The sequence below is a fragment of the Dendrobates tinctorius genome, unplaced genomic scaffold (assembly GCF_039654945.1).
Source record: "Dendrobates tinctorius isolate UK_male_01 unplaced genomic scaffold, ASM3965494v1 ptg000073l, whole genome shotgun sequence".
NCBI classification, from domain to species: Eukaryota; Metazoa; Chordata; class Amphibia; order Anura; family Dendrobatidae; genus Dendrobates; species Dendrobates tinctorius.
The window spans coordinates 5,038,504-5,051,112 of NW_027361741.1; the positions used below are offsets into that span (position 1 = coordinate 5,038,504).

Genomic DNA, 12,609 nt, shown 5'->3' on the forward strand with positions numbered 1-12,609 from the left:
TAATAGACGTTATTAACAGGGTGCGGTATTTGGCACCATTCATAAGAGATGAACATGGGCATTAAAATGCATGCTTTCCTATGAGGATACTAGTGTGTATTGCCTTTGCTTTGCCATGAACAATTATTGTGTCTAATTATACATACTGGCCAAATATATATATATAAATATACGAATTGAGGATGGAATACATCTACTAATATGATAATTTCCAACATAGATCAACATTGATCGTTTCATGTCGCAATTTAATCAAAGATATGAACATGGGCTGTCGGTTATGGTGCCAGCGTTAAATATTGCCTCTACTCTCCTGTATTGGAGGATTGGTTTCTTCTGTCCTCATTGTGCCTATGTTCGGGTCGATTTGTGCTGCCTTCCATTTAGCGCTATGTACCCACTGCGCATGCGGGCTTTGAACGGCCGATGGGGGACATGCGCAGAAAAAATGATTCATGATGGTGCCTTCAGACCCTTGTGGGCTATAGATGCACTGGGTGCCCTTTTGAGGGACTGTGTCTCTGCACGATGAGTTCCACTTTTGACCTATCCGGAGATAGTGCAGTCAGTTCCGGGCTGTATACATGCAGGTCTCGTGCTGAGGTGTATTGATGGGCGATATGCGTGTTGGAGACTGGGTTATGTTTAATGTCAGGGCATTCTCCTGCTGACACATGCCCACCCCCCGGTGTCTTGCACGTCTCTCAGTAAACGTAATATAATACGAGGATTTTGTTTACATCCGTGAAAGGGGCGTTACCGAAATCATGATAGGCGTACTTGATGTGAGGAAGTGAATGAGACACTTTACAACCAATGGGTGAGTCTCCTTGAGTCGTGACATGCGCAGTGGTGTTAAGGGGGTGTGTCCCTTCATAGCGTCCGGAGCTGGCGAACGCTGTGGCGGTAACTATAAAATAAGGGATATCAGGCCAGCACATCGACTATACCACATCAGGACACTATTTTTACTGAGACCGGCCCTCCTGATGAGCCCAGATGGGGCGAAACGCGTCGAGGCGCTTCATGTATATGGCAGAAGGCGTTTGACACGATGAGTATCTGCAGCATTTGATCACTGAGGGTTTGAATTATTTATTTATTGGCACTGTTTCTCCAGTCAGGTGGCATGCATTGGTCACTATACATCTAATTCTTGGCTACTGAGTGATTTATCATCTGTGGAGGTTGCATCTTTGTGCCATTTTGATCTAACCTCAGGTTAATGATAATCTATATGCTGTGGACTTTATCTATTGTATCTGTTATATCTACTTGACTCGTGTCACTGATATGCCATCACCTTAATGCCAGTACACAAATGTGTTCCTTTTGATTTTTAATTGTATTTGGGGATTAGGGTCCTCTTTAACACAGTTGATCTCTGTCTATTGATAGGGGCCCCCTTAGCATCGGGGAAGGGATCCCCAGGGGCTGTAGGGTACATCAGGGTCCACAGGGACAGCCATCGTTGAGCGGGGGCGCCATAACGCTCCCCCTAGGGTGCCAACCTCCGCAGCAAGGAAGGATTGAGCCTTAGACGATAATAGGGACTCCTAGGTAACCCCCATTACATGTTTTTATTTGGGTACTGATTGGACACGTTTTTTTTGTTGTTTTTTGTTCTGTTCACTCTGTGGTGTGACCTTTGGTCTTTTAATAATAAAGTATCGTTGTTAGGGTTTTTTCATATGATTTCTTGTAGTCAGTGTCACAACACATGTATAAGCTTCTTGAAATAGGCATCTGGCGCTCCACCATAAGTGATAAGATGCAAACGGAGGAAAAGTTGATATATAGACTCGCTGCTAGAGGTTCAAAATACAATGGGAAACCAAGACTGTTTGGATGCGGATTTCATTTGTCAACGGGCTTCCAAGTATTCATAAGGACAAACCACAATGGTTTGTCCTGATGAAGTACAATGAAGTCAAAAGGCGCTGGCAAATGAAAACCGCATCTAAACAATCTTAGTTTCCAATCGTTTATTGGACCTCTGGCAGTGCAGATTTATATTCGTTATGCAAACTTGGAGGGAAGGTGATCTTTTTGGGCACACCAAAGATCATTTCACCTGACAAGCGTTTTCTTCGTTCATCGGGTTATTGCCAACCCTGTACAGACAGCACAATAATCGTGCTGTGTAAATACACGACTTATAAGTTTATAGAATATCTTTAATTCTGAGGTTTTTTTCTCTTACATTTTATGTTTTCACGACTAAATATGGGTGTTCTGGAATGTTAATAGGTACAGTGACATAGTAGCATGTGGGTCAGAAAATGTACAGGTGGTGAGACTTGCTAAACCTTTGAATGATGACAAATTAGCTGATCAAATATGACAGGCACTTACCAAAAAACTTTAGTAATCTCCATCTTTCGCCCAATACTGTACTTGTTGTATTTAGGTGCTGAGGCGTTAAGAAAGAACACTTTATTCATACATTTTTTCACAAGCAAATAGACCAAACACTATCACCCACAGTTGATAGATCGTCAGCTTACTGGAGCTATAGATAGGAAAACATCTTCGACAAACCTGCATTCTTAAATATTAAAGGCCTAAAAGATTCCATACACTTTAGATAACTGTCACCCCCACCCAATCCCACCACACACACTTGGCTCAGCCAAGCGTGGATGTGTTTTGAAAGAGATGGGAGTAAGTCAATGCCAGACACCTCTGGTCACTACTTATATCTCCAGAGAGTACAGGGAATCAGGCGTTTTTAAATTTAGCATCTGCCATCATGGCAGAGTCAGGGCCCTTCCATACACTGATGATCATCTGTCACCGCCAAATTGATAGGTTCACGTTTGCTCCTTTCTCCCAGCAGTGGTTCAGTCATTATCAGGAATTTTCCAGCAATTCATGTTGTGAGGCAGTACTCCATTTCGACATATGGAAAATACATCAACACACTGGAAAGCCCCACTAAAGAAAAGATATCAAGGTATATTGTCAGAAGTGTTGACCAAAGAGACCATGGAACAGGTCTATGGCACATAGCACTGGAAAGTAGTTTACAACACGAAATTTGGTTATCTATAAAAAGAAACCATAATCGTACAGCCCACAGTTACCAAGCTATCTTCAACTACCATACCCTGTATTTCTTACAAATTCATACTCTATGTAATAACCTCTACAGGTAAAATAGCTTAGCCCTTCATTTTTGGCTTCTGAGGTTTCTGGAGTACTTCTAGCTAAAAACATGGATGAAAATTGCTAGCTAACTTCTCCAGATACATACAATTCACTACTAACTTCAGCAAAGAAAACAGAAACCTGTAAGAAACTTTAGAACGAACCATGACGCTAAAGGCTATGAAGCAGTATGGCATGTAGTCATGTTGGCAATTTATGATATCTCATTCTAGTAAAAGTTGCGGTGTCTATAAGGCCTCTGCCAAACGCTTCCTCTTATCACCTACATTTTTTTAATCACCTGGACATCTGTAAATCCAAAGAAAAAAAATAATCCCTTATGTAAGATACTATACTTCCCTGTTAAAATCAGATTAAATTTATATGAAAATGGCACAGCAGCTTCGCATTAGACGCTGACAGCAAAGCGAGGCTGCTGACAAAATCACGGATGCACAAAGTACACCAGTTGATTGATAGCACAAGATTTTAGCTTTTCACTTTCCAGCTTTGCAAGGAAAAAAAAACAAAAAACAAACATATACACAACTTTAAATGTGTCTTCTTTGAACAGAATCTATTATGTTAAAAGACTTGAAGCCTTCCTCTTTGAAAACGTGAATATTACCTTGTCACTGGATTGGTAAAAGACACTACCACTAAGATGGTCACCAAACACTTCCGGGGGCTAAGTGTTGCTATACTGTAATACTATATTTCCACTTTCTAGATATAATACTGACACCCTTAGAAACAATACATAAAAACAAAAATGACAGGATATGAAAAAAGGCTACAGCTAAGCCATTCCCTTCTCAAATGTAATTCTTCTCTTCTGATGTACACGCAAAATAAATTTTACTATACACAATAGCAAAAAGATTTATATAAAACTCATGAAGCTTTTATGGGTAATTATTTTCTTGCGATTCCAGACAGTAACACAGTGCTTCCTCCTTTACATTAAAAATAAAAAAATACTATACGATGCATGGTCTTAATATATTTAACAAGGTCTTTTTGGCAAGAAAAAAAAATAAAATTGAAGAAAAAAAAAATGTGGCATAGGTCCATCTTTTCCATATACCCTTCCCTACCCAGAAAACTCCGATCAGAACCAGAATTTTTATAAAAAAAAAAAAATAGATATATATATACTGATCTTGGAAACAGGAAATATCGTCATGTAACACTTGGAAGATGAGGGTAAAAATCTTGGCTTTTAATTAACAAAAAGTTTGTTGGTTTTAAAGCAGAGGCTTGTTTTATAATGCCTTTCCCCTTTTCAATGAGGCCCACATAAAGATTAGGGTATCAACAGTTTGTGACACTTCGGAAGTTCAGTAACTGGCAGTCATCTAAACTTCGGAAATGGCGCAAGTGTTGAGGCACCTGGTGGAAGGGGAGCAGGTGGAATGTCTGTGTTTGGATGGGAATGATGGACACAGTCTGTGCTGGAATGCTTATCATTGCTAGGACCCGGAGGAGAGTGATGGGTGTGGAATGTGATCTGGCAGTGGGCACCTCCAGCTCAGCTAAGATATCGGTTTGCTAATTTTATTCTTCAGACGTATCATTGTTGGTGAGATTGGCGATTACATCTTCTAATTTGGAGATACGTTCACCCTGGGCTCTGATGAGGTCTTTCATTGAACGCAGTTCTCTCATCACCTCATCCAACTTTCCATCATTTGCCTGAAAACAACAACGGTGACAAAGGAGAAAATTAAACTTTTTAACCAGACCACTAAACAATGAAGTACACAGTTAAAAATGTTAAAAGTTCGTTCTGTTTGTTTACTTTACCAAACAATTTCAGCTTTTTGAGCTTTCGTTTTATCCTTTGCTTATTCCAAAACCATGATTTATTGTTAATGCTGACATAGCTGTGTGAGGGTGGTTTTTTTTTTTCTTTTGTGGGAGGAGTTGTACTTTTGAATGAAATCATCCATTTTTATCATGTGATGTACTGGATAGCCAAGAAAAAAAAAAATTGTGTGTGGCAAAATATAAAAAAAAATGTGCAATTCTGCAATCATTTTCTTTTGCGTTCAGTACAATTACGCAGGTACCAAACATGCAGTTTCTTGTTTTAAGTGGTAAAAAAAAAAAAAAAAATCAGAAATTTATACAAAAAAAAGTGCTTGTGTAATTTTCCGAGAGACATAATGTTTTAAATATTCGGAATATGGAGCCATGTGTGGGCTTGTTTTTTCACCTTAACCCCTTAAGGACTGAGCCACTTTAGAGGTTAACGACCAGGCCGAAATTTTGAAATCTGACCAGTGCCACTTTATGAGGTAACTCTGGAATGCTTCAATGGATCCCACTAATTTTTTTTTTCCCCTGACAAAATTCTTACAAATTTTCAAATTTTTAATTTTTATGCACTTGAAATCAGTTACAACACACAAAATAGATAATAAGTAACATTTCCCAAAAGTCTCCTTTACATCAGTACAATTTTTGAAACAATTTATTTGTAAGGATATAAGGGTTAAAAGTTGAGCAGCGATTGCTCATTATTCCAACAAAATTTACAAAATTTTTTTTTTTTTTTTTTTAGGGACCACATCACATTTGAAATTACTTTGAGAGGCTTATATGACAGAAAATACAAGTGACAACAATCTAAAAACTACACCCCTCAAGGTGCTCAAAAACACATTCAAGAAGATGATTAACCCTGAACATTTAAAAAAAAAAAATTCACGAAAAATTTACTAAGGACCCAATTTTTTTATTTTCATAAGGGTATCAAGAGAAAATGAAGCCCAATATTTGTTGTGCACTTTGAGTACACAGATACCCCATAAATGGGGGAAATCCACTGTTTGGGGGCACAGCAAGGCTCAAAATAGGTGAAGCACCACTTCTGGAGCGCAATATTGGCTGAAATCGATAGCACACACCATTTTGCTTTTGGAGAGCCATTGATGTGCCTAAACAGTGGAATGCCCTCCCACACACGTGACCCAATTTTGGAAACTAGATCTCTCAAGGAACTTGTCTAGATGTTTGGTGAGCACCTTGAATCCCCAAGGTGCTCCTAGAGCCATGAAAATTAAAAATCAAATTTTTCACACACAAAAAAAAAAAATCATCTTTTAGCCCCAAAAACAAGTTTAACAGCTTAAAAATCGACCCCAAAAATTGTTGTGCAATTTCTCCTGCATGTGTGGAGGAAAACCACTGTTGGGGCGCACGGCAGGCCACGTTTAGAGTGCCCCTTATGTGCCTAAACAGTAGAAACCCCCCCCCCCCCACAAGTGACATCATTTTGGAAACTAGACTCCTCAAGCAACATCTTTAGATGTGTGGTGAGCATCTTGAACCCCCTGACGCTTTACTTGACCTGGGCCAGTTTGACCATGGACGGAATATTACGTAATCGCGATGGAGGGTGCGCGGGCAATCACTGCTTGGTGTCAGATGAGTCTGACAGCTGACATACGGCACTAGGTGCCAGGAGCGGTCACAGACAGCTCCTGGCACCGTAACCCCCAAATTGCTGTGATCTAATACGATCGCATCATTCCGGAAGCCGGCACAGGGCTGACAGCCCCTCTGCCTTTGGATCAGAGACCCCGCGTTGTGACGCGGGGTCCCGATCGTTGCCATGGTGACCCAATGAGTCATGACATCTGGGTCACCAGACCTAGCAAACTTGCTGATCATGCTTAGTGCATGATCAGCAAGTCTGTGAGTGCAACACGGAGCTTCTATGGCATGCACATGCTGCTTCATCTGCATGTTATAGAAGCGACCAGCCTGCAAAAAAAAAAAAAATGATTGTCCCATAGTGGGACCAAGGAAAAAAAAATTAGAAAAATGTAAACAAAAAAAACAAAAAACAACTAAATTGTAAAAATATTTATAAAAAAAAACAATATATGTTCTATCACTAAATAAATATTTGAATAAAAAAACCCCAAAGAATAAAAGTACACATTTGATATAGCTGCGTCCGCAATGACCCGACCTGTAAAACTGTCTCACTAGTTAACCCCTTTAGTGAACACCATAAAAAACAAGGCAAAACACAAAACAATGCTTTATCATACCGCTGAACAAAAAGTAGAATAAAACACAATCAAAATGACGGATATAAATCAACATGGCATCGCTGAAAACGACATCTTGTCCTGCAAAAAAACAAGTTGACAGAGTTCCATCACCGGAAAAATCAAAAAAAAAGTTATAGCTCTCAGAATAAAGGGATGCAAAAACAATTATTTTTTCTATAAAATGGTGTTTATTGTATATAAGCGCCAAAACAACAAGTTGACAGAGTTCCATCACCGGAAAAATCAAAAAAAAAGTTATAGCTCTCAGAATAAAGGGATGCAAAAACAATTATTTTTTCTATAAAATGGTGTTTATTGTATATAAGCGCCAAAACAAAAAAAAATAAATAAAAATTATAATATATATATATATATATATATATATATATATATATATATATATATATATATATATATATATATATGGTACCGCTGTAATCGTACTGATCCCACCCCCCTCAAAAAAAAATTAAAAAAAATATATATATATAATTATGAACTGCAGGTTGTTTATTCTGTCTCCCGAAAATCAGAATAGAAAGCGATCAAAAAATTTCATGTGCCCGAAAATAGTACCAATAAAAACGTCAACTCGTCCCGCAAAGAACAAGACCTCACATGACTCTGTGGGCCAAAATACGGAAAAATTATAGCTCTCAAAATGTGGTGATGCTATTTTTCGCAATAAAAAATGTCTGTTAGTGTCCGTGTGTGTAAATGTGTGTGGCACGGAGAAAATGGACAACAAAATTTGTACACTTTTTGAGTGTGCCAATATCCCATGTGTGAGTGAAAACTACATGTGAGGCACAGTGCAAACCTCAGAAAGGTAGAAGCACTATATTGGAGATCAGATATTGCTGGAATGGATTGGGTGCCATGTCACATTGGCAGAGCCCGAGGTGCCAGAACAGCACCCAATAAGTGATACCATTTTACAAACTACACATCTTAATTCATGTAAGGGTGCAGTGATAACTGTGTCACAGAAATGTATTATTGGGCAGTGAAGAATAATTACATTTCTTCCACTAAAATGTTGTCTTAGCCCCAAATATTTAATTTTTATAAAGGCAAATAGGAGAAATTGCACAATAAACTGAGGTCCATTTTTTTCCTGAGTGCGCCCATACCCTTCCTGCATGTAGTCAGGAACTACTTTTGAGGTACAGTGAAAAGCTCAAAAGGTCCAGGAAAGCCATAATATTGTGCAGATTTTACTGTTATGGTTTGAGGGTGCCATGAACCACTGGGAGAGCCCCTGAGGTGCCAGAACAGCAGAATCCCTTATAAGTGACTCCATTTTACAAAATAACCCCTCAAGTCATCTAGGGACATGCAGTGATCATATTGAAACCACAGGTGTGTCACAAAATTTTATACCATTGGGCAGTGAAGAAAAAAAGAATTATATTTTTACCATAAAAATTTTGCTTTAGCCCCAGATGCTACATTTTCACATGGGAAAAATTGGTAAAAATGGCATCAAAATTTGCCCCACAATTTCTGCTGAATGTAGACATGCCCCATATGTGGCTGTACAGTAGTGATTAGCCACACGGCGAGATTCGGGAGGGACAGAGCACTATTTGCCTCCTGGACCGCAGATTTTCCTAGAATAGTTAAACACAGCTCCCAAGTGCAGAATCCCTCCTCCACCCCCTCGAAAGTGACCCACATTTTGGAAATTATACCCCTAACAAATGTGGATGCTAAAGGTGGTTTGCGCACACACTGGGGCTCAGAAGGGAGGGAAGCATTTGGAAGCGCAGAATGAGGAATTTCTTTTGGGGGGCAAGGGCCATTACGCTTTTCCAGAGCTTTTGTACTACCAGTAATGTGGAAGCCCCCTATATTTCCGTTAATAGATGACAGACTTGAGTGAGGGCTTTATTTGTGGAGTTGAAGCTTGGGATCCCATTTATCCTGTGCTCTACGCAGAGGACTTACTATGGGGTTTCAGTCTAAATCTGAGAGACGTGACAGATGAAACCCCCTGGGGATACAATCACTATAATAAGCAGCAGAGTTACTCTGGACGCTGTCTGGCCTCTGTTCAGCGAAGCACACAAAACTTTGGTGGACCGCATTTTTATGGAGGCCTAAAAAGACGGACAGTGCCGAACCTTAGGCCAGACAGCATCCACAGTGTCTCATCTGCCTCATTATAGGGAAATTTCTGTTGGGGGTTCCGTCTCAATCACGTATTTCACAGATTTACACGGAAACCCCGCTGTAAGAGCCGAGCATAGAGCGCAGGATAAATGTGAGCCAAGCGTCACTGCGATCTTTGGGAGGCAAAATGACTAAATCAACAGCAAGTGACAAATTTGTTTAATTTATTTTTTACGCTATTCCTCGTGCGGTACAAGTGAATGGGCGACTTTATTCTCTAGGTTGGTGCGATTACAGCGATACCAGATTTATATCTGTTTTTATGTTTGGCTGCTGTCACACGCTAAAAGACGCTTGTAATTGAGCACCCTCATTTTTTGGGAGCTGTTTCCATATTTTGGCCGACAGTTATGTGACTGCTTGTTTCTTGCAGGATGAGTTGACGTTTTATTGGTACCATTTTCAGTCATATGACGTTTTTTAATTGCTTGCTATTCCAATTTTAGTGGTGGCAGAAGGAACAAAAACCACCAATTCAGGATTTGTTTTTTCAGTTCTGCGTGTGGTAAAATAGATAAGGCAGCTTTATTCTTCGGGTCAGTACGATTGCTGCAATACCCCATATATAGTTTTTTGGTGTTTTGCCGCTTTTATACAAACTTATAGAAACATTATTTTGCATCGCTTTATTCTCAGCTATAACATTTTTATTTTTTTGCTGAACAAGATGGCGTTTATCAATACCATTTTTATTTACATTAGTCTTTTTGATCACATTTTATTACACTTTTTTCCAGCGGTATGACGATAAAGCATAGTTTGCTAATTTTTTTTTTTTTTTTTTAAGGTGTTCACTGAAGGGGTTTACTAAGGTGACACTTATAGGTCGGGTTTAGCGATGGGTGGACACCTGGATGCTTGAATCCGGCCGAACAGTTACAAAAAGTTCGGGTGCCAGAACAGTTCCCGGATGCGAACCCGAACCAGTGTTTACATGACAGCGTAGCAAACACAGTTTCTGATATATATCTAGGCATGTAGGTCAGAGGAAGATGGATATGATACCTCAATATCTGCAATTCGAATTCTTGTGTCAAATTTTTTCTTGTTTGCAAATTAGCTGTTAAAAGCTATTAGAGGTCTCTTCGAGAGTCTGCCTCTAGAGAGGATTTAAAAATATACTCTGGAGGCCAATTGTTGGTGAGATCAGTGTCTGACCCATAGATTTAACAGTTCATTTACATATAAGAAAAAAAAGGATTTCTCTGGAATAAAATATTGGATTGCAGATAATGTGCCATTTTATTTAGCTTGTCTATATAGACGACTTACAAGGGTTGATCACAATGGCAAATTACTTTTAATTGGCATGGGTAAATGGTTCACATTTTCTTTGCTTCAAATGTAATACATCTGCCCCATTGAATGTTTGGAGTAAACCACCCACTCTAGAAAGGAGTCATAAATAACACCTTTTATGTGGAGGCAAAAACAAACCCAGGAATGCCAGCATTTTTTTTTTTTACTTACAGGAATAGAAGTTTGTGATGCTGGTTTGGGGGTGCTGGATGGCTCAGACTTCTTTTGCGCTAGTGGCTTGCTTCCCAAAATATTTTTCTTCACCACATTCAAATCTCGATTCTTGCTTGGCATGTACCCATCTTTTAGGGATATTAAAACTGGATCCGCATTTTTCCCATCAAACCACTCTTCGGCTTCAATGGGGGCTTCTGGGCCGGCAGTATCTGGGTATAAGTCATCCTGGAAAAGATCAGACTACAAAGGGGGGAAAAAAAAAAAAAAAAGTGTAAAAGGATTCCAGAAGCTTAGGAGTACAAAAAGTAAACCATTTAGTCAGTGATTTTCATTAAAAATGAGTAAGATTTATTCATCAGTGTGCGCGCCTACTGGGTGAATCTATTACAAGATATCTTAAGCGGAAATTTTTAACTTAAGTCATGCGCAGTATTAAACCTTCCCTATATTAGAGCAAAAAATGTAAAAAAAAAAAATCCCCAAAAAAGTATTAGTAAATTGGGAATGATTTACACATCACTGCATGCCACAGGAATGTGCTTTAATTTCTTACAGACATACAGTGCAGAACCCACACAATATGTATTGTCTAGATATTGTCTTAGGGGAGGATTGCAAGTATCAAGTCTAAGAGGTTACACAAAAGCCCAAATGTACCTACCATTTTTGAGGTACAGTATTTCGGAAAAACACTGTCGACATTAACCCTGAAGCAAATTCTTTGGGGTCTTTCTGGACGCCTTTTCACCCCCCTTAATTCCATATTTTACTTATTTCTAGCATCCAGTAGAAGAATGGACTAGTCGCTTTTAACGGCTTCTTGGAGGTTAACAAAAATGAGGATAGAACATATGCACAGCAAGTCGTTCTAGAATCCTCCTAAAGACAGTGTGCACAGTCCCTTAAGCTCTAATTAAAACCTTAGTTTGAAGTCAGGGTGGCACAGGGGCATATTAAAAGATGCAGGGTTCGTCCATGAGATACAGCTTGTTGTGGTTGGATGGCATATGCTTTTTTGGTGGAGAAAAAAAAACAAAACCGCCAAGTGGCTTGTTCATTGATTGGAATGTGTGTATGTACAGTATGTCTGTCAGTGTTTGTGAACCTGCATATTAATTATACACATTTTGTCTGTAGTTTATATTTTTTTCACATCATAAAACCATTCATTGGCTCTGTGCAGACTACAGAGCGGCATGCGATGCATCCATGTGCAAGTCAGTAGGAGAGGATGAATGAGTTTGTGTTTTACATATCCAGCACCTTGAGGAAACTTTTGTTTGGTCTGGACAACACCTTTAGGGTGCAGTCAGACTGCCGTATAACACGTACGACAATAGCAGTGCAATGCTCAGACTGGCTGTGGCTCTCCTAACCCGAGCGTGACAGCATGTATTTCTACGCAGTTGTCACAAGTTAGGAGAGCAGACGTCTAGCCCGAGCGATGCGATTATTATCAGTGTTACATGGCCGTCTGACTGCGCCCTTAACCCCTTACCGACATCGGGCGTAGCAGTACGCCAATGTCAGTATGCCCCACACTTTGATGTGGACTCTGCCGGAGAGCCCACATCTTTTCCGGGACAAGTCAGCTGTTCAAAACAACTGACATGTGCCCGCAATAGCCACGTGTGGAATCGCGATCCACCCGCGGCTATTAACTAGTTAAAAGCCACTGTCAAACGCCGACAGCGGCATTTAAATGGCCCATCCGGCCAGAAATGCGCTCACTGGTGACCCG

The 12,609-nt window shown here is 39.7% G+C and overlaps 1 protein-coding gene across 2 annotated transcripts in view; it reads right to left on the reverse strand.

Annotated features, from left to right (window-relative positions):
• Nucleotides 1-2,421: 2,421 nt before the first annotated feature.
• CORO1C (coronin 1C) overlaps nucleotides 2,422-12,609 on the reverse strand; it is a 103,972-nt gene continuing 93,784 nt past the window's right edge. For both annotated transcript variants that reach the window (XM_073582586.1, XM_073582587.1), the window contains exons 10-11: nucleotides 10,863-11,108; nucleotides 2,422-4,845 (exon numbers count right to left, since the gene is read on the reverse strand). In XM_073582586.1, coding sequence (XP_073438687.1) covers nucleotides 4,708-4,845; nucleotides 10,863-11,108 — 384 coding nt within the window. In that variant the 3' untranslated portion in view covers nucleotides 2,422-4,707. The remainder of the gene's footprint in view (nucleotides 4,846-10,862; nucleotides 11,109-12,609) is intronic.